Source organism: Lissotriton vulgaris, chromosome 4_1 (genome assembly GCF_964263255.1).
Source record: "Lissotriton vulgaris chromosome 4_1, aLisVul1.2, whole genome shotgun sequence".
NCBI classification, from domain to species: domain Eukaryota; kingdom Metazoa; phylum Chordata; class Amphibia; order Caudata; family Salamandridae; genus Lissotriton; species Lissotriton vulgaris.
Window position 1 is genome coordinate 482,798,699 of NC_141691.1, and position 23,263 is coordinate 482,821,961.

General features: G+C 45.3%; 1 protein-coding gene across 1 annotated transcript in view; it reads right to left on the reverse strand.

Moving 5' to 3' along the window:
• Positions 1 to 21,842, reverse strand: part of BTK (Bruton tyrosine kinase) — a 487,200-nt gene extending 465,358 nt beyond the window's left edge. Inside the window, exon 1 of the mRNA XM_086964641.1 lies at positions 21,583 to 21,842. Within this exon, the coding sequence (XP_086820767.1) occupies positions 21,583 to 21,786 (204 nt within the window). The 5' untranslated portion in view covers positions 21,787 to 21,842. The remainder of the gene's footprint in view (positions 1 to 21,582) is intronic.
• Positions 21,843 to 23,263: the final 1,421 nt, after the last annotated feature.

Genomic DNA, 23,263 nt, shown 5'->3' on the forward strand with positions numbered 1-23,263 from the left:
AAAAACAACAAAAATTCAATATACACAGTTAAAAATATACCTTTCAAAAGGTTCCAAGAGCTTGTACCAAAGAAAACCATGGATGCGTGACTTTTACACAAAGTACCTGTAGTTGTGTCAAAATTCACACGCCCAACAGCCGCAGAGTTGGAAACAAAGAGATGTGTCAAAACCTGAGACCTTGGGGAGGCAATGCGACAATCCCGTTGCACCCAGAGGAAGGGTTGAGTTGAATCCAGTCTATATGGGGAGTGATTCGTCGATTCTTTGTGACGGTTCCGGTCCGTAGGTGATGTGTCGGGAAAACTTGCAACACAGGTGACGAGTGGAAATCCGGGATGCGTCAGTGATTGATGTGGTGGCGTCAAGCAGCACTGAGTCGGTTTACTTCAGCCACAATCCCTCAATGCATCGATTCTTGCAGTGGCAATAGGTGCTGCATCGGTTTTCGCAGTGGCATAGCGGTGTGTGGAAATTCTTCTCACGCCGTGGAGATGCGTTAAGAAACAGCTGCAAGAAGAGTGATGCGTCAATTTTTGCAGTTCTTTGAGTTTCTTCTTTCTTCCAGCTCCTAAACAGCAGCAATAACCTCCAGAGGTCCAACAATGGCACAGGCACCTCTTGGCAGGTCAGAACTCACAGCAGCAGAGTTCAGGAGAGTTGGGGTGAAGTTTTTGTGTCATGGAACTTCAGAACAGGAGGCTAGCATACACAGGCGCTTGGAGATCTGCTTCAAGCAGCGGCCACAGTACACAACAAAGTCCTTTCCTTGGCAGAAACAACAACTGCAGGCCAACACCACACAGCACACAGCAAAAGGGCAGTACTTCTCCTCAGTCTCTCGAGTTCTTCTCTCTGGCAAAGGGTCCTCTTGATTTCCAGGGATGATCTAAAATTCTGGGTCTAGGCCCCAATATTTATACAGCAAATCCTCTGTTCGCTGGTGGCAGAGAAGGCCTGTGCTCAGTCAAAACCAGTTCTGTCCTCTCTGGTGTAGCTTCCTGGCAAGAGGTGGAGACAGCATTATGGAAGGCAGACCAGGCCCTTTCAGGTGAAAGGAAATCTCCTCCAACTCTAAATGCAGCCCAGGTCTATTCAGCCCAGCCCTGACTCATCCAGACTCTCTGGAGCCACTGCACATCCCCAGCCCCTGTCACTTCAAAGCCAGACAGTCAATACACAGCCTATCAGAGGCACACTGGATGGCTAGTTACATCTTGGTGTTTAAACATCCCAGCTGTTTCTGTTTCTCTTCTCTCTATTGCTCAAAAACCTGGTTTAGTGTGCGACTGTATTACATATTGGATTATTAATGGCCGTTTTAGGAGATTGAGGCTCAAAGGCAGGGGAGAGGTGTATCAGTGAAAGCAGTTGTATTAAAACTCTTTGTTGACTTGTCCAACAGCAGAGAAATTGTGAAAGTAGCTATGCTGGCCCCTTTGTATCTTGATAATCTGTGTAATCTGAAGAGTATGGGTGAAACTGCAGACTCATGAATTGAGTCATTTCCTTAATTAGAATAATTGTGACCAGTAATATTCATAAACATTCATTCCTGACACAAAAAGTATTCACATGAAGTGGTGGTTAAATGCAAGGCTGCACCTTCTTTATTGTTCTTCTCCGAAGGGAAAAGCACTTTTGAATAGGTGGGACAAAAACTAAGGAATATGACACAAACAGTGTTTTGTTTTTAGTCCAAATATTTATCATTAGTAGATAAGCAGCAAATACTTGAAATGGCCTGCTTATATTCAAAGGCAACACAGTTTTACATGGTGTTGTTTTATATGACTTTTATTCAATGCAGGGTTGATGGCTAAGGGGACTAATGCATCCACCACTGTGCTTGAACTCATGGTGGCAGGGTTGACCGGCCTTTCATCCTTGTGCGGCCTATTCAATGAATATCATAGAATTGGAAATCGATACACAACTGTTATTCAGTTCTAAGCGGTGAATGTGCACTTTATAAACTAATGTTATCTATTTAAGATTTGTTTAAATTACATGTGGCATGGCATGTCTGGTTTTTTTTTTCTTTTGAAAGACTTTCAAATTGGAATGATTTAGTTGCATGGAATATGTCCCACAAAGTAGTCTGTTTTGCTGCCAAAGGATATGCTTTAAAGCTCAAAGCTATTTTTCATATTTGTTCATTGGCTGCTGAACTCAAGGTAGAATTATTCTCAGTACATGGAGTTTCCATTACTCTTTAACTTCCTCACTTTTTTACGTGATTCTCCAATGTCAGATTTCTTATTTCTGGACATATGACAATGTTGCTATGATTTCTATCTCACTTCCTGTTGGACTTGGCCCGTTTTGCAGTGTCATCCCTAAGCTTTTATCTTTAATCCTCTTGTTCTCTAAGCCCGTTTTGAAGGCTTTTAGGATTCTGCGCGCTTTAGCACTTCTAACCAGTGCTAAAGGGCTTGTGTTCTCTCCTTTAAATATGGTAAAACTGGCTTACACCCATTTAGCACATATAATTTACTTGTAAGTCCCTTGTAAAGTGCTATTACATATACCCATGGCCTGTAAACTAAATGCTACTAGTTCAACTGCAGCACTGATTGTGCCACCCACTTAAGTAGCCCTCTTAAACATCTCAGGGCTGCTATTGCAGCCTGTGTGGTACAAAAAGGGGTTGTGATGGACGAAGCATCGGAACCAATCAAACACACACACCCAGTCAATAGATCTGGGTTTAATCCATCACCGTTCTTTAGCCCACTCTGCCACCCCAGTTCAGACATGGCCATATGCAAATCAGTCTGACCCTGTGCCTCATGGGAACAGTCCAGCCCAAACTGCCAAGCCATGCCTTTCCTGGACCGGAAACAAGCTTCCTAGGACCGGTTTCTGGCCTTTCAGCCGTCTTCAGCCAGGCTTGCTTGAATCCAGGGGCAAAGTGAGCAAGGGACCCACGTCTGAGCATACCCAGCCAACTAATGGCGAACAAAGCGGTACAAAAGGGGGTGGTGATGGACGGCGCATCTGAACCAATCAAACACTCACACCCAGTCAACAGATCTGGGTTTAATCCATCACCATTCTTTAGCCCACTCTGCCACCCCAGTTCAGACATGGACATATGCAAATCAGTCTGACCCTGTGCCTCATGGGAACAGTCCAGCCCAAACTGCCAAGCCATGCCTTCCCTGGACCGGAAACAAGCTTCCTAGGACCGGTTTCTGGCATTTCAGCCGTCTTCAGCCAGGCTTGCTTGAACCAAGTGGCAAAGTGAGCAAGGGACTCACGCCTAAGCATATCCTGCCAACTTATGGCGAACAAAGCGGTACAAAAGAGGGTGGCTTTGCAGCCTGTGTGTGCAGTTTTAAACTGCCATTTCAAACTGACAACATAAATATTTTGCCAGGCCTACACTGTCCTATTTTAATGTATTGACAATAATACTAATAATATAATATAATACAGCGAGTAGGCCTAAAAAGTCCAGAGGGCATGGTGCAGTATATTTAAAAAGTTGGACAAGTACTTTTAACATTTACATGTCCTGACAGTGAAACCTCGAAAATGTGTTTTTAACTACTGCAAGGCCTACCTCTCCCATATGATAAGACTGAGTTGCCTACTATGTTTAATGACTGTTAACTTTCAATTGAGAGCAAGTAGAATGCAGAGTTTAAAGGCTTGTAATTTTCAACCCTCTTTAATGGTAAAGTCTGATTTTAAGTAACAATTCGGAAAATGGCCCCTTCAGCAAGTTTGCATTTTCTTGACCTAATTATTTGGTGCTTGGAGCTTGTATCTTGGGTGACATGATTAGGTGTAGCTATCAGTTCCTCTTTGTCTATTGCTCCCAAACAGTGAGACAAAGGAGCATAGCTGTTTGCAGGAAGGGCCATCTCTAACTCAAAGAGGAGAAGATGTCACCTACTACCTTGCACATCACAAAGCCTCTACCTGAGCACACTCACACAGGGCTTGGCACTTGCCTTTTGTGACCACGGAAGGTGGAGCTAGGGCAGGGAGGCAGGAAATTCCAAGCACCTCTGGGAGGGGAGGGGGTGCCTTCAGAACTTCTTCTACTTCAAAGCGGGCACCAGGTGTAACTATTGGACCCTTAGACCCAACTCTTCAGTACAACCTGGACCTCTGGAAGACCCAGGAGGACTGCTGTGCTGCTCTGCAAGAAGGACTGCTGCTCTTTTTCCCTCCTGCCCTGCAGCCTGAGTAAAGGACTGCACCTGCACCTTGATTCCAGGACCACCAAATGACTACAAGGCAAGTTGTCTGGCCTCCTAATTAGAGCCTCAGGGACAGAAAAGGCTCCAATCACCTTCAACACAGCACCTGGGGCCAAATGTACGATCCTTCCATTTAGCGCCTCTCAATTTGCGACACATTGCGAGGCGCTAATTAAATGTACAGCAGTGTGTTTACATGTTTCGCGATTCCCCATGGTTGACGTAAATTGCAGGGCTCATTAATATTAATGAGCCTCTTGCAATTTGCGAGCCCATTGTGATTGCCAGCCCTCCCAGGGATGGTGGCCTGCTGGCCACAGCAGACCACCATTTCTGGGACTGCTTTTTAATAAAGCAGCTTTTTTTTTTTTTTAAATGCAACCCGTTTTCCTTAATGGAAAACGGAATGCATTTAAAAAAGAAAAATTTAACTTTTCAGTTTCATTTTTTTAAGGGCAGGCAGTGGTCTCTGGCTCCACTGCCTGCTCTGAAAAAATATACTATCCAACATACTCACAAAGGGGAAGGGGTCCTTTAGGGACCCCTTTCCCTTTGCAAGTGGTTTACCACCTACTTAAAGTAGGTGGTAAACTGCAAGTGTTTCGCGGCCGCAAATGCTGTTGTAAAACACTAGTACATAGCATGTTGACTCTCTATTCGGAAGGGACTCCCCTTCCTAATAGCGAGAGTTGCAAATGCTGTTTTGCGAGTCAGGAACTTGTAGAATAGCATTTGTACATGCTATTACCCTTTTTTGCGGCCGCAAACTGGAGGTACTCCCGTTTGCTGACGCAAAAAAGGGTCGTAAATCTGGCCCCTGGACTCTTTCTGCTGATAGTCCTACCCCACAAATGGTGCCACCCAAGTCCTGGACACTTGGAAGTGGGCCTGAAGGTGCTCTACCAGCCCAGCTTTGATCCTGCGAACAGAACCGGTGCAGCATAACACATCCCATCGCAGCCACATTGGAAACGCTGCAGCGCAATGCATTCTCAATGCTAGACCTCGCATCACAGCCCACAGAGTCCTCGGAAATGCTGCTGCATGATGCATCCTTGAAGCAGGCCTCGCATTGCAATCACCTCATCGACGGCATCCTCATCAATAGAGCAGGACTTCGCATTGCAGCCCAGCAGCTCCTTGGAAATGCACTGCACAACGCATACTCAACACAGGTTCTCGCAACGCTCCACAAACCAGGATTTAAGGTATTTTTGTTCAGTGTGCCTAACCTGGTCCCTGTATCCGACCCGCGCTCCATCATGGAGCACTAGGAAAGTCACTGAGTCATTGACACACTTGCAGTCTCTCTTTCTGTTCCCCTCATCGAAATTCTCATCCATCACTCGATGTCCTTGTACCTGCAACCATATTGTTTAACTAAGAATCTGTCAGTCAGATTGTTTAATCGACAAAACAATTTGCCATCTAAACTACTAGCATATTTTGGAAAAAATCAATGCAAGTTCTGGTGACATAGGGCTTCATCCGAATGTTGGGCGGACAAGCAAATGACCGCCATCGAACTGGATTGAGACCGGCTGGCAAGGAGTCAGAGGTCCCACCTACCATATTTTCAGCTCCGGGCTGACGACAACCGAGAGTGTAGGTACCGGGCGGGGAGTCGCCTGTGTTCACAACTGACACCGCGTGAAGGTTTCCTCGTCAGAACCTAAGGAGAAAATATCTCCCTCTCGCAATGTTTTTTCACTACTGTGAAATTCAGTGAGCTGTCACGGGCATCAACCGTGAGTTATTCCTATTTTTCACATCTAGTGCCTCACGGGAGGGTGCGCCTTAGCGCGCGCACACCACCGGAGGCCTGCCTTTCATATTATACTAGGTCCTGACGAATGCTGAGTGAAATTGCATATGTAGCAGCAGAAACATGTTGACCGTTTATTTTCACTAAGGACACAGGTTTCCTAATATAGAACCTAGTTTGCCCGTTTACACTGTTTTTATTCAATTCGGGTTGACCTTTATTAAAAGTTTTTATAGGTTTCAACCTTGTATTTTTTAATTGGCACCCACAGTTCTCACATTTTAGTTAGAGCACTGTCGCACTCAACACTAAGTACTTGGAGGTTCACGTCTAAGGCCTCAGCCTGGGTAACCTCGGCAGGTTGGTGGCGGCTCTGCACCTCTCTTCTGCCTTTTGGCAGCAACTTTCACTCTCTCCAATGGGCAGCATAGCCTTGTCTATAATGGTGGTTCTGCCGCATCTGCTTCACCTGTTCGCTAATGTCCACTTGCTAATACACAGCTCAACATTTCGTGAACTCAATACCAGACTCGTCGGCTTGATCTGGGCAGAGAGAAAATATCAGATGGCCCTGGATGAGTTGTTTGTTCTCTTAGATGCTGGCAGACTGGGGGAGCCGGATTACGAAGATATTATTTAGTAGCACAACTAGTGGCTCATGACCTGGATGGTTTCGGACAGCTGTTTAAAGCACAATATCTTTGGCCCTGTGTGTATCGAACAGTGATTTTAAGAGATGCTCTGGGGACTTCTCCACAAAACACCCAGTCTCCGCTTTGCTTCGTGTGATACAGCACTGCTAAAATCTGCACCTTAGTCGCAGGCATTGTAAACTGCATATTTGCCAGACCTTCGTCTCTGGTGCCTCTTCATTAAAACCAGGATCGGGTCACTGGCTACCCGGCACATTGGCATTAAGCAGCAATTGATACCCTGGTGCAGTTATTCCTGTCCAGGATGGCTCTTGTGTTCTTGGAGCTTTGTGAGGTGTATGTACTTTCAACAAGAAATCAAAGGGAGAGACAGGGAAATTGAGGAACACTCTCTTGGTCCCCGGTTTTAGGTAAATAACAACAGAAGAGAGGTTACATGTGTATCATAAGCCACAGTGACAGAGCCATGTAAATAACAAAATTGTCAACCCAATTTGGGAGGATAGGAAGGCCCTCACACACCGACCTAGTCAGTGTCATGCTTCATCATAGGGCCCCACCTCGGAGGCCGAGTGCCTCCTCGGTGTGCTACGACGCCAGAAGACTGCGCAGCAGGTTGTGTGATAAGGCGTGCAGTGAGAAATATAATTAAAAGTGTCTAAAGGGTATCTCAAAAAAAAAAAAAATATTGGTAGATCCCTATAACACAATTAAAACTAATTCTATGTGTCTGAATTTACAGCCAAAATTAATGAATTGGTTTGATTCAGGATATTTTAGTCAGTCAACATGTTTCAGCCTGTTAGGTGGTTTAAATTTACCTAGGCATTCATCAGGACTAGTGTAACCCCGGCGGTATGGACTCTCTAATCGTCCACCCTGACCAGAGGACGTGGAAGTGAAAAAAGAAAAATTGGTGAAAAAAAGTGCAAAAGATAAATGAAGGGGAGGGTAAAATGCCCAGTCCCAACAATCCTAATTAGGATGTTATCTGCACCTGTAGGGAGATAACAAAGACAGACACAAACAAACACATAATTTAGACAAAAGTCAATGGTAAGTGTGAGTCAGATAGTCTGTCCAAAGTGCTCCACGCTGTGGCAAGCTAGTGTCAATAGCTATACACTAACATTATCACCATCCATATAACCCTGTGAGGATTATACCATTAGCACTGGGAAGTGGAGTGCCTAAAAGTGCTAATACGTGATAAGTAACAAAAACAGTGGGGGGAGGGAGTTAAAAATTACACTGTGATGGTTCTCCATAGGAGGGATAAATGGACCAAAGGTCAGTGACCTCCCCAAAAACAGTGTATAATCTCAGATTCACATCTCACTTTAAAATATGGCGCTAAATGCACCATGGGTCTCGGGAGGGGGGTAGGAGCGTCCCTGGCACATCCTGCGTGAAAAGAGGAAGCAGACATTTGGGAGTCATTGGTATTGATTGTTACTTAGCTCAGAGTTTCCGGTAACAAGTTGTGGAGTCGACGAAGCGAACTTACGCCCTCAGCGCTCGCCACCCGTGTCAGCACCTAGCTTCTCCTCAAAACCGGACCCCGACGATAAAGAGCCGGGTCGGTCGGTATCTTTTAAAGCGAGTAAACGCTGCTGAATGCGTTTCCGGGTGGGCGTGGTTAGTTCCAGGAAGGAGGCTTGGAACGCACAGGTCACGCCATTGGTAGGCGTAGACCCTGTTGGCAACGAGGCTTGGAAACGGGGTCCAATCAGAGCCTCCATTCGGATGTTGTCAGGGCGACCCACTCAACTCACTTGGACAGAAAGTAAACACGACAAGCGAGGTCGCGTCTGGATGGTAAAATAACAAATTACACTCTAATCTCTTCGACACGGAGAGGGATAAGGTGAAGGTTGTCAGCAGTAGGCCTGAACCAAACAAATTCCGATGGTTTACAGAATATATCTAGAAAACCTCATTAATTCGTATTTGGATCATAGTGCATTAGATACCAAAAGTGAGTAAGCTACAGCGCAAGTTGCCAGATTTCACAACGAGAGAAGGGGAGTACAAAGGGTACTCATGCTGTTTTTTATGGGAAGGTGATGTATCACCAAATATCAGTATTATTTTCTCAATGATGCGAAAGGAATCTGGCATGATTTGTGCAGACAATTGTAAGGGTATAACAATACTCAGCAGGCAGTTTGCTGTAACCAATCTCAGAACCACACAGTATGTCAGGCGATGACTGAAGTTGGTGTTAACTGTGTCATCCACCAGTTTATTTGGATAAATGACGGTAGATGACAAGAGAAGTTCTTTCACAGAATAGCCAGGAGAAACATGAGTTTTAGTTTATCTCAACACTGTGTTCCAGGGAATATCATTGTTCAATCCGACCACCTTTGTGCCCAAACGATAAATCCACCGTTGTTCCTTCTCGAACAACCTGCTTGTAATGTTGTTTGTACCAGTGATTGTCTCTATAACTGTCCAAGTCATATCATTGGTCGTATGATTGTTAGATCGAAAATGTCTGCTGAGTTTCGTAGTTGTTTCCTCACACCTAATGTTGCTCCGGTGCTCACAAATACGCTGTTTGACTTTGCGAGTTGGCAATTTTGTGTATGTACTTTCACCAGTGCATTGCCTGACGCACCCTATGCTCAGGGGTGCAATCGTGTGATATAGATTCCTGAGACTGATTCCATCTTTAAATGATTTAGTGTTAGCCTGTGTTAGACCTGACATCTTTGGCGTGAGTTCTTCCCTTATAGTTTGCCTCTGCTACCTGGATTTGTGATGCTATGCTGAATTTCGTTTTGCTGGTTTAGATGTATTGGACACTCTGCCACTGCTAATCAGTGTCAGAGTGTAAGTCCTCCTAAGGTAAATAATCATATTTGATTGGATATACCTGATTGGCATATCTGTATCACCAGGAAGTCCCTAGTAATGTGCACTGTGTGTGTCAGGGTTGGTGATGTCAGATGCTACTAGTGGTTCTGCAGCGCTGATTGCGCCACCCACATGTGTAGCTTTAAAATGGTGTCTCAGGCCTGCCTTTGCAGGCCTGCCTGCAGTCTCTAGGACTGCCATGTCACCCTGGTCAGTGTCCACACTGACTGGGCCTAACCCTTCCCTTTTTGTGCACATCAGTCATCCCTATGGAAGGCCCAAGGTACCCCCCTGGGCAGGATGCGGTGTATGTAAAAGGTAGGGCATGTACTAGTGCAGGTACCATGCCCTGGTAGTGAACAACAGCCATTTTATGTGCTCACTGCTGCAAGGTTATCTTGCTCCAAAGGATAACATGGGAGAGGCTGGGGCCAATGGCTGTCAGCCTAACTCCTCATAGGAACAAGATAAGACATGAGTGTTTCATATACCTGCGCTCAGCATTTAATAACCCATCTTTTGTGAGGGGTGGTTTTTAAATCCTGAGTGGGAGAATAGTACTTTTAGAGAAGTCGCTATTCTCCTGTCTGACCCTCCTGTGTGCCTGGGTATGGTTGGGGATTGACTGTCTGGTTTGGAAGTGACAGGAGCAGGAAGCCCCCAAGGGGTTAGATCAGTCAGCCCGTTGATGGGGTGCTGGTATTAGCATCTGGAAGTGAAGGGGGAGGTAGCACCTGGAAATAGCTAGAGATGTGCCTGCCTGCCACAACACTGGCTCCAACCTCCTGCTGGGTGGCTGACGACCCTGCCCCTCTCCTTGAAAGGAACCAGGAAGATCAGATAACGAAGTGCTCCACTCCAACCAGATCTGGGATCAGACAAGGATTCAGGGTCCAATGCACAAGGAACTTCTAAGGACTTCTAGGGACTTCAAAGCCTTTGTGGGGTATAAGTATAGGACCCCTGTCCCCAGAAAATCAGATTCTACAACAATCAAGAAGGAACCTCTGCTGGAAGAAGGACTGCAGAACTGAAGGAAGATTGCCTTGCTGTGTGCTCTAAGGGCTGACCTGTTCTACTAACCAACTGAGCTGAGGAGAAGAGGGACTTTGCTGTGTGCTGTGACCCTGCTTGAAACCTACAAAGACTTTTGCTGTGTGCTGTGTCTTGCTGTGAATCTCCAAGGGCCTGAGAAGAGCTGGCCTCCTGTCTGCAACCCAGGACTACAAAGGTTGCCCCAGAAGAAACTGCCTTGTTCGCTAAGATCTGCTGTGCCCTACTGCTTGCCTTGCTGTGTGTTCCTGGAAGCGTGGGTTCGATCTGAAGAATCGGAAGAGATCGAGTGTGGGGCGCGCTGGCTGCTCTGAGTGTCTAGGAGCGCCGCGCTGAAGATTCCCTACAAGTTGCACCACTGTTCGACGTGCTCTTCGGCACGTGTGGGGCTGAAGAATTGTTGTCGATGTTCCCAAGGGGTTAAATCGCACTCCGTGCGGAGTCGCATGACCTGTGACCCCGGGAGCCGTAAATTCTTGCCATCGGACTTCACCGCCGCGGCCTAGGGCCCGCGAAACTAACTTGCAAACTGATCGGCACCTTGGCTGATGCACGAAGGGGCCGCGACCTGATTGGTTGTTGCCTGGAGGCTCGTCGGAGAAGACGCGCTGTGATTGGCCGCTGCTGTAAGCTGTTCTCGTGAGCTGCGCATCGATTGGAGGAAGTGCCGCCGCGTCATCGGAAGCTGTCCCTGGAGCCGCTCTGTGAGTGGCTGACTCCGGAGAACTCCTCGACGTCAGCGAGAAGCCTGCAAACGCCGCGACCGGATTGGAGAAGCTGCGTTCAGCACCTGAAGCCTGCAACAACGATCGTACCTGCGAGGGTGAGTCTGAAACCCTAAAGAGAGAGAGATCGCCTGCCCCCAGCACCCGGTATTGACACCGGCTGCAGAGGAAGCGCTGGGGCTCTGCAAGTGACTACGTTCGCCTCGGAAGTATTCTTGGGCGTGCGCATCGTCCCCCGAAGGTCCCGCATTGAGCGTGGGACACGGGGACCAATGACCAGTGCCCGATCTCCCCATTGAGAAGGGGGGGACCTGAGTAGAAGGAGCGGTGCTCCTGCTAGGGCCAAGTACAGTTTAGGAAGCACGTTTTTGAGTGCTGAATTCCTACACCTGAGTCATTCTATCACGATCTATTTTTGAGAGACTAGAGACTATTTTGAAACTTTCCTAAAACAAGTGCCTACCTGAAACAAGAAGAAGAGGGATAAGAGAAATACGTGCAATGCTTATGTGATTTTATTTACAGTGCCAAAACTAGATAAAAGTTATTTATGTATAACTCACCTGTGTGGTCTCAGTTTGTGGTGTACATTGGGGGGTCATTGTAACCGAATGCAAATACTTACACATTGCCTTGGGGATAAGCCTGACTGCTCGAGCCAAGCTACCTAGAGGGAGCAGGGTTTATCTACAGTGTGTGTCCCTGTGCCCTGACTAGATGCAAGGGTCCCTATTTGGTCTAAGGTGCCTACCTCAGCCAACTAGAGACCCCCAGATCTAACAGCCTGACTGAGCTATTTTCCATTATCAGCCTCAATCTAGCCGCCTGCACATTTCACAAGACACACACAGGCACATTCAGTTTGCACAACCAAGTCTGCTGTTAACCATTTGGCTAACAGAAGACTGAAGGCATGAGTCTGGCCAAGATGCCCTGAATATCTACTTCTTAGGGTTGCCAGGTTCAGACAAAATATAGAGATGGTATGTGCACAGAGGGGACACATATTATGAAACTGGTTACGGCTGGATTTTTCCACAGCATCTCTGCCTCGTTTTTCACTCACAATCAGCAAGATTAATAAGTGGCCATTTTGTTATATAAACTGAGAAACTTGAAAATGATGCCTTTGCTACAGGAGTATCCACAAGAGGTCAGATCCCACACTGCTGGTTGCTGTCCCTCTTGGTTGATTGACTTTGAACGCATGGAACAGAAGGGAAGTGCAGCCGAGCTCTGATGCCAGAACACATGTTTTCATTGAGAACAGCTGTTCCACCCTACTGCAGTGCTTAATTTGTAAAATATGAAGTGCAGGTGCTCACAGACTTTAACAAGGCCACACCCACTTCCCGAGCTCCGCCCACTTCCCTTTATTGGCTCCACCCACATCCACAAGTCTCAACACATCAGAGTCACCTCCTCCCTTATTGAGTTTCGCAAGAAGATGAAGGGCTGGCTCTTCACAAAAGCAACTCAGGCACCTCACACCTACACACCTGCCCAAATCCCTGGATACCCTCCTGGGTGATTAGTACGCTATACAAATCAATATAACATAATATAACATATTGGAAGCCTTTGACAAAAACTTAAAAGTGAACTCAAATTAAAGAAAGGTCATTTGAGGACTTGAGGCAGCTTTGCAAACAAAAGAAAATGTGCTTGCACTGTGCTGTTTAAAAGAAAGAAAAGAATGAAGGAAGGAATACATTAAAGAAGGCAGTAACACATTCAGGAAGGAAGAGGAGCACTGGGGTAAGAAAATAAATAATTAATGGATAAAAGAAGGAGGAAATAAGAAAAGAATGTGAAAGGAAGAAATGAAGGGATAGAGGCTGAAACACATCATGTATGTTTGTGAAGCACATATTCACTAGAGGGGGCCTTGACACCAAATTAAAAATGTTGTTATCCAGCTCAATTGCACTAATTTTATCTAAAGATGAAAGACTGAGTGGCCACACCAAGATTTCAATTTATGACCCTGAGATAGAACACAGATTCCTGGGGTAGATATAAACATATGTGCAATTAAAAGGGAGAGGGAGTTAGGAGGAGAGGTCTAAAGGCAAAGCTAGATGTAGTAGACAATGTGAAGAGAAATGTGGAAAGCAGAGATTGGAATTGCAAGATTGGAGTGGAACTTGATGAGAAGGAAAAGTGAAAAGAGGAGAAAGGCAAGGGAAGAAAAGCGAACAGTGGGGAGCGTGTGAGAGTAGAGTGGAAGGGAAAGATGGAAAGGTGAACAATGAAAAGCATTTAATGTGCGATTAAGAGAAAACGCAGATATAGTGAAGTAAGATTGGAGAGAAGTGAAGGTGTGAGGTGTGAAGGGGAGGAAGAAAAGCAGATACGGATACTGCTTTATTAAATATATAGTCATTAATTATGTAAAGTTGAGAAGTGACAAGAGTGTATAATTCTTGGCCTGTCTCATCAATGCACAGTAGTGTTGTCCAAGACACACAATAGTGATTCTTTAACTGTGTTAAGTTTTATGCCATAAAAAGATGTTTTGTTATGTCACAATGGGTATTTCTGATAAAACATAATAAAGTGTCAGTTATATCATTGGGATTTCGCCTTGATGGAGAACCAAACTCTCATGCTTCAAACAAATAGTTCTATTACATGATAAGACTATAAGTCGCAAAATCCCACTGCAACCTATTTTCAAATTAAGTCAAATATTCAACTCCATTCAGATAGGCTTCCACACATACTTTTTAACTAATAAAGCACAAAATTCAACTGAGTCTGCCGCCTGTGCTATATTAGGATTGTAATTTATGATCAGTGTGTAACAAAAGGACGTCTGTGACAAAAAACAGAAACCCACTGAGCTATCCACATAATATAGTTCTGTCATCTGCATGGTACATGTTCTACATTACCCCTCTGTGCTGCAGTCAAATCTTCAACTAGACAAAACTCTGATCTCTCTTCAACAGGGACATAAGGCTGTAAGTATGCAGCTGGGGTTTACGGGACGTGGGTCTTTGGAGATGAATAGAAGGTGTGGGGCGATAGATCTCATCAGGCTTGGGGGGTGGGAGGAGGTACAGAGCACCCAACACAGCCTAGCCCCTCTGATAGCACATTTTGAATCAATGCTACTTTTCTCCAGGTCAAAGCTGAGAAATTCCCTGTGTATCCTCTCTCTGGTAAGGGGGTAATTGGGAAAGCCTCCTGGTTTGAGAGGCCAAGACTGAGAAGGGCTTTGCGGTCTCACATGCAAACTCAAAACATGGATCCTCAGGGCCCAGTCTATGTTTTAATACAAAGCGATGGTGGGTAGGGGTGCTCTGAGAGTGAGGGTGGGAGTCAAGGGGTACTGTAACAGGAGTGAGCGAGTGTTGTTGCAGGGAGGGGCATTGTGATACAGAGGGGAAGGGGACTGTAAGCAGAGGGGCAATGAGATAGAGGTGAGAAAGGCACTGTGGAGAGACGGGCACTGGGATAGTGGGAGAAGGCCACTGTGGAGAGAGGGGTACTGTCAGAGGTAGCAGTGGGGCACAGTCACAGTGGCAGGGATGGGAGGTGTTCTTCAAGGTGCTTGTGGCTGCAACGATACCCATTGCAGAAGGGAGAGGACGGGTCTGATAGAGACAAGATGGTACTGGGACAGGTAGGAGCGTGGTACTAATACACAGACTGGCAGTAAGAAATGTTTTCACTTTTGGAGCACCCTCAGCTGCTTCCCGTATTTTGTTATTACGCTGCAAGGCCTTGTCTGGGCTCCTGAGGCAGGCAGCTACTGGGCAGTTTCCTGCGGGTGCCACTGTGCAGGAATTTATCGATGGTGTCCCACGGCCAAGCACTATTCTGTCACCTGTAGGATAACAGTTATGACATTATTAAAATAATGCACACACAACTCACCTAAACTTGCAGATTTAGCTACACTGGAAAGCGCAGACTACTCCCAGTTCATCGTTCGTGCAGTTTATATTGCACATGACACAACACACCTGCCCTTACCCCACGCGGAAGACCAGGCACTGGTGTGCGCAAAAGCAAGCACAGTAGCAGCATGCACCAAATCTGAACGTACAGCTGCACAAGCCTCGCTCAAGGCTGGGGATTTACAGTGCTGGCAGTGCATGGGAGACAAATTCAATAGACCCGGCCCTGAGAAATAGGTGCCAGTGCTCAGCACCTGAAAGCACCTGCACAAATTTGGAAACTGCCCTACTGCTGCTCCAGCTGAGAGTCTGATAAATACAGAGGCATGCTGTGTTCAGGTATGCAGGGTAACAATCTAAATATTCTCCCATTAAGCACAATTAGTTTACTTCAAACTCACAGAGCAGTTATTCGAGTAGGGTGTAGAATTTAAGAAACATATTCCTGAGAAACATGGTAGAAGTGTTTGATATTGTCACATTTCTAGTAACCATGATAATAGCAATATGTTTTAATATGCCGTGAGTCTCAATGTATGTACTAAGTAACAGATTACAGCAATATATGTTTTTCAACTTACATTGTATCATTATTAGTACAGATGCTTGAGGGTCACATTCTAAGCACAAAAGGTGGGGTTACCAATAACCACAGTGTCCCTGATAACAGAGGGACCATAAAGCACCTCTTTCCTGTGACATGGGTCAGAGTGTGTGTCTGCAGTTCACCAGATCCACATTCCTCATATATAGAACATTGAACTAAGTGCTTGTGTTATAGGGTTAGGGACTTTAAACGTGTAGACTTAGGGTATAACCCAAACATACAATACAAGTGACATCTGGTGTGTCTCCAATGCCGAGCTAGACACCAACCCAGTCCTGCACACGCTCTTAACCTGAAGCCCCAAAACACACATGATCACTACTGTGTACAGGGCACTATGTGGGGGACTTGGGCCGATATTGCTGGCTCTCTGGCTCTGCTGGAGCCAAGGCTTGCAGACTAACCTGTCTGACCATGACTGGTCCAATATCCTGGGGTGTGTCCAAAGATGTCGAGAAACACGCCTCTAAAGCTGCTACAACTATGTAAAATGCACCTATCTGACCCAACACATGTGCACAAGACATTCATTACTGTCTCTCATAGATGCTCCAGATGCAACTCTGAACTTGCAGATTTTTTCATATGACCTGCCATTGCCCTGTATTAAAGCACTTCTGGCCCGAGATATGTGACTACCTCAAGCACGTCAATGGTAGACACCACATCAATACTCCAAAGACATGCCAAGTCTGAATTCATCTATGTGGCTGTTGCACAGCAGGTGTTAGCGATAAAAAGAAGGGTTGCTGCAGCTCCACCCATCCTTACCTGAAAACTAGAACTCAAACTTTGGGCACAGGCAGAGGGCAATGTTGTCAGGAAACCACAACACAAGGCTGGGAAGGCAACACACATCACAGGTTGGGATATAATGTTATTGGTGTTGGAACCAGGCTCTGCTCTACAGCCACCATTGCCTGGGTCTGTTCCTCTTTCACCGTAACTCTCATACCCCACATCCACTCTTCTGTCACGGAGCTTGCAGACTCCTCATGGCACACTCCGTCCATGTGCCCCAGTTCCTACCTCTTCCTCGCCCGCTACTCCACCCATCGTTGCCACAATCCTCGACTGCCTTGCAGGTGCACAAGAGGGCTCCTCCCTCGTGGAAACATGCACATCCCTGATATGTGGGCCCCAAAACCCCACCGGTATGAGCTTGCTCTGGCCACACAAATGCCAGCATTGATATCTCGGTCTATTGTTGTCAAGTAAGATGACTTCCTGTACACGCTGACCAGAAATGTATTTGAGTTTCTTTCTTGCTTTTTATGCAAATCGTTCAATAAAGAGCAATTTTTAAAAATAACTTGTGTGTGCATGAATACGCAAAATGACACACCTACAAAACGTAGTAATACACATATAGACCTAGGGTTTATACATCAGTGTGTAAATCTTGAAACTGGTTGCACATTGATGTGGAATTTATCACAGCCGCCTGATCTTTGTCCATATTAGAAATACAAAATATCTACTGAATTGGCAATAAATATTGTGTCAATCATACAAGTGTGCAATACCAGCAGGCGGCCGTTTTATTAGCGTATAGACAGTCAACATCTGCTAAGAAAAAGTATAGCCGGAAGCTGAGGCACACCTCATCCCAGACTTAAGTCACATACCAGTATTTGCCAGAATTATGCCATTTGAAAAAATATAAAATATGTCTGTAAGATAGAACATTCTGGAACCAACAAAAAGGCTCAACATGTCAAACTTCTATCACGATGAGGATGTCATTTGTGAATTTACAAAAAAATAGACCCTTATTCCTCTGCGTAACATTATGTGTCATTGACATTAGACATCATGACAGAAAACTACTTTCTCTCTACGATCCAGGATTGAAACCCAGAAGTTAAATCATATTTCTGACAGATTGCTTTGAACAGTGTTGGAGTTGGCCCTTTTTTGCAGGGTCATCCCTGAACTTTTTGCCTTCCTCCTCTATTTTTTCTGACCTGTTGTTGGCTGTTTTAATATAAAACTGTGTGGTGTCCATCTATAGTGTTGTCACTGGATTACTGTATGTGTTCACAAATGCTTTACACACTGCCTCTGAAATAAGCCTGTCTGCTGGTGCCAAGCTACCAAGGGGGGGGGGGGGGGGGGAGGAGCAGGGGTTATTTTAGGAGTGTACCCCCTTACCTTGACTAGAAGCAAGGGTCCCTTTTTGTCACAAGTACCTACCTGTGCCAACTAGAGACCCCAAATCTAACAAGCAGCACAACTGATCATAAAAGCAATGCATTATCATCAATAAAAACATTTTAACTGATCCCAAAAGCAGACGACATCCTCTTTGTATGTGCTTATTCTTTGTTATGACCTCCAAACACTTCAAAGAGCATTAATGTTTCAACCATGTTTATTATTGTCTAACTGTTTCTTCATGGCAGATGGTGTTCAGTGACATGTAATGTACATTCATGACCATTCCCCGGTCACTCTAAACGTACAAAATGCTACAAAAATAAAGTACATATAAATACCCTTCAGATATCAGGCCGGTAATTGTAAATTTACTTTTTGTCGTGACAGAATTCAAGCTTGAATCATGTGTTAATTGTCTGTCCTAATATTCCTTTCGCCATAGATTTTAACAAGTATAGTTATATAGAATGATGCACTTCATGATAAACAAGCTTTGAATTGTGTGTAAGAACCCTTATCTATTAATGTTACCGTGTTTTAGGTACTTTAAACATTTTAACAACTGTTTTAATTTTTTAAAAATGGGATTGGCTTTTTAATGTGTATTGGTATAATTTTTTGTTCTGTTTCCCTTATTTACGTTTTTTCGACCTCCCTGGAACGCCCCTGCACACTAATAAGAATGCGCATATACAAAGCGCCATATACTATGCCTTTATAAAAACAAAACGCCCCCAAATGTGACTCATACTAACTATCCAAAGGCATAGACTGATGCAAGAGGCAATGTGAGTAAACATGCAAAACAAAACCACACTCACCATTAAAAATGCTACCAATTATGGCGGGATACAATGTATATCCTCTTGCAATGAGCTACAGTTCTGTGTCAGAGCACGTAAGTGAAAAATATATACTTATCAATATCGCCTCTACCATATAGACGACTTTTATTAAATGAGTAGATAAGTATTAATAGATATAATTTTCTTAACTCCCCATCTGCTTACCTTAACGATAATTTATATATTGTCATGGTTCGTAGATGTGGAGCTAAGAATAGTAAGTATATACTTACCTTGACAACATAGAGGTAGTCAATACTGTGGAGCAGATATTGTTGCAAGTCAATAGGATAACCTCAGTGTTGTTTTACCACAGTCTCAGCATTCCTCGCTGACTAAACCATAGCATTCCCCACAGATCAAAATATAGCATTCCTCACTGACTAAACTATAGCACCCAATGCCACACGGTGTCTGAAGTTGTCATGCTAAGCTGTATTAGTGAGGCGTGAATGTTCTACTAGACCTTTAATGACTGGCTAGGAGATCAGAGGGTTCCAAGGATAAGGAGGGCATACTACTCTGTCCCCATTCCATGACTATCTTAAAGCGCCCCACATCAACCCGTGGAGATGATAGTGATCCCCACTTCCTTCTCCAGGACCCCTCCATGTCCCCTCCTATTCACGTCATCTACATACATAGTATGCCTGTTGGTTGTCACGTCACTGACTGTGCACCGGCTCTACATTTCCTTTTGCTATATGTCATTTTCAACTGGACGACTGTAATCAGAGGAGCGTCTCTTAGCAATGGAGACCAGCAGAGACTTTGCTTGGGTCAAGCAGATGTTTCTCCTCAGGCTCCTACAAAGGAATCCCACTGTGAGCGGCAGACTTGCCTGCTTGATGGCGAGCCCTAAAATACCATCTACAAAACGTTTGACAAGCTCCTCTCTCACCATTCAAGTATCAGCCAGACTTTGGCAGCTGGACAGCCAATCAGATGCCATCCTTTTGGTATTCTCTGAGGAATGTATTTGAGGGTTTTAGTACTGCACTGAAAGCTGGTGCCATCCCACCTCAGAACATTAATGGGAGGAGAGCAAAGTGGTTGAAAAACTATGACTGAACAAAAATCTCAAGTCGCAGCAGATGTGTGCCTGACAATGATCATTACAGTGGCCACCAAATGCTGAGAAGAGGTTGAGACTTGAGAAGTGGACCTGCTGAGGAGCGTTTGAAACCTGTAGACTGCCAATAGCTGAGGTCAGAGTGGCAAATGACCAGTTGGATATGGTTAGGTTGTGGCGCAAGGGAGTGCGGGAGAGGGCTTTGCCATAGATGCAGCGGCTGTGGTGAGTTTCTAGACCTCTGTGGAAGTTGGGCTGGTCTGTATCTAGCCTGAGATCTGATATGGCACGAAGAGCCAGTTTAGAATCCTTAATACCATGTAATACTCAGAATTATCAAATGATATATCTTGCCCAACATTAGGAACTGCAAACTATGCTTACACTCCCAAGTGCCCCTCATTTCTAAACCCCACAAAGGATCCATTCCCCATTAAGATGCTCCAAACTGGCAAACCAGTTCAGGGTGTTTCAGCAGCTGCTGCAGAGATCTGAGCTAACAAGTAGTTTGCAGTATTACATTCTGCTGGTTTGACTCAGCACCTCTTCCTACGACTGTTACCTTCGTGTTACTGCCTGCGATTTGAGTCAAGGCAATGCCACATGGTGCATCTGGTTAGTGAAGAATCATTTAAAGCAAGCTGACAGAAACATAGTGAAACAACGTCATATGTTTGCAGGAATTTCTTTTCAATAGCAACCAGGCAAGCCCTTACCCGTCCCTCCTCTGAATAACTCGTATACAACGTGCAAAGTGCTAAATGCTAACACAGTTTAACATGTAGAACCTAATACTGCAACAGGGTGGTTAAGAAGGGTCATCTTGTTTTCTTTACTGCATTCGGGATCAGGCCTGGGGGCTTTTGTTGGTGCTCTTTGACGCTGACTGCACCACACATGCCACTATAACCTCCCCAGAACACACAAGTAATAATAACATCCCTGATACATTAACTCTGCACACTTTCTTGAACAATATGTGGACCATCAGAAATCTTTCTAGTGAACATGAACCAAAATTATAGGTGTTCAAATAATGAAAGATATTAATAGGACCACTATAAAGATAGATTAATTATATTCGGATGAAAATATGAAAAAAATACCTAAGCCTGTACCTCGTCTCCTGTTACACAACAGAGAAACTACTAGCCAAAATGGTTTACCGACTCTACAGATCATGGAATCTCGATAGGAGAGTGGCCACTGATAAGGAAGTGATCCGCTTCCTGCCTTGACCCTCTGCTCTTTGTTGTGATCTCACAGAGGTTCCATGACTCATTGACCTGCAGACAAAAATGAGCCATTAAGCAGCTTTCTCAAAGTGTATCTCTGCTAAGGTCCTGCTCATCCACTTAAGTGCCAATGCCTGGGCAGGTCAGTGGCCCAGCACAGAGCTCTTACCAGCTGTAACATCACTGCTGTCTTACTGTTGACTTCAGACCCCAGGTGATGCTGTCACTCTGCCAGCTTGCTTCAGCTTGGGGAGAATACGTGGGTAAGAAGGAGAAATGCCCCCTTCCTTGGCAGAAATTGCCACCTTGTTTAATAAGACCCAAATGAAGCAACCCATCAACTGGCATGCATCATCTAGCTTACCACTTCATGGCATGCAAGAGTAGGACCACCTCTAACTCCAGGTCCTATGTGCTAGCCCTGCCTGTGTCCCATCTCAGAAGTGATTGCGCCACTAGGTAGATTTAGAGGAGTGTACTCACCAGCGACTTCTCACTTCTCCATACACCAGACACAGGATGCAGAAGCCACTTCCTCTGACGGAGTCTGGCACTGCCAACCGGCAGGGTCTTCACTCCATCTCCTACCAGGAGGTCCAGGTGCTCTGCAGCAGTGGCTCTCACAACAGACGTCTTCTCCACACCAGAGAGGATCGAGAGGGTGGAGCACAGACACCTCCTCACCATTTACCCTCAACCTTCAATGCACTGTCCCTGAAGATTCAATGCACTGTCCGCGCCGCTCTTGGGTGCATCAGCCACCCCGCAACACTTGACACCAAATTTACTATCACAAAGAGACGCTATTTTGTGGCTGTCAGAATTTCAGCCCTAGAAGCTGATATTAAGAAGGAAGGCCCCGAAGATAACACCCCCGCCCTCTCAGAAGGAACTAGGCTTGCTTTTTCTAAGTTCCTCTTTCTCGTTTCCGGAGTGTAATCTTTTTTTCCCAGCCGTTCGTTTTCTGGTTAAAAAGCCACATTAATGTCACCATCTGTGAGCTTAGCATGGCGAGTGTCGTGGGGCTATTCACATTAATGACTGGTTGAACTGTCTGCTCGGAGCCCTCAAACCCTGCTCTGGAGCAGTGCATGGAAAGGCCAACAGATGGGTGTGGCTGGACAGAGGAATGAGGTCCACACGGAAGGATCGGAGTGCTGATGTAAAATGAACTTTATTCTCACTTTATATCAAGAGTCACGTTGATTCTCCCCTAAGTTGAGCATTTTTTTAAGTACAGCTTACATTACTACTTTTCAGTACGTTTCTGTTACTTGCTCGTTTTTTAACAATATCTTTTTTTAGACAAGGCTGAATTGTATTTATGGAGTAACATATTTATACAAAATAATAATAAAAATCTGAGAAATATAACATCCTTAAATAGAGAAAATCGGCGATGTCATAGACAACTGTTGAAAAGGCATGAATATTAGGGGCCTTAGGAGGAGCTGTCTGGAAAAATCCACGCTAAACACAAGCCCCCCTAGAATCACCGATAAGGGGTGTCTCAGTCTCCCTGGCCCCTGCGTGCCTAGCAAGGGCACTTGTAAATAAGGCCTAAGAGCAGGATATGGTGGGCTTTATTAGGAGTACACTTGCTTGGGTGATGGGGGTTTGTTAATTTCATACACCAGTGGGTCCCATTATCTCCAGAGGTGTGTAATTAAAAGGGATTGCATGTGCAATCCCGAGATTCATCTAAGAAATGAGGAATGACTGCAGGAATCTGTAAGTATGGGTCTTATTTCCCCAGTGATTTCTCATTGGCCACTGCGGTTTCCGCTTCAGAATTCAGCTGCTTTTCAGCTCCTACCAGCCGATGGGGCTGGTAACTCTGTTCCTACCTCACATGATTAAAGGCCCCAGGATACGGTCCAATGTCAGAGCAGACGTACGAGGGATTTGCAGCACCGCCTTTGACAGCAGACACTCTAGCAAAGTCGGTGAAGTTTATTAGAGCCCTCGTGGTAGGACTAGCACTTGAAGGCAGACAGAGGAAGTATCCCTGGGTGGAAGTGCTGCATTTCCACCCAGGGATACTTCCTCTGTCTGCGTCCAGATGCTGTGCCTGTGCTTTGATCTCACAGTCTGGTTTACAAACCTAAGTGTGTGCTTCTCTTGTTCCTTTCACCAGTGTGTTAGTGTCTCTCTGCCTATGTAG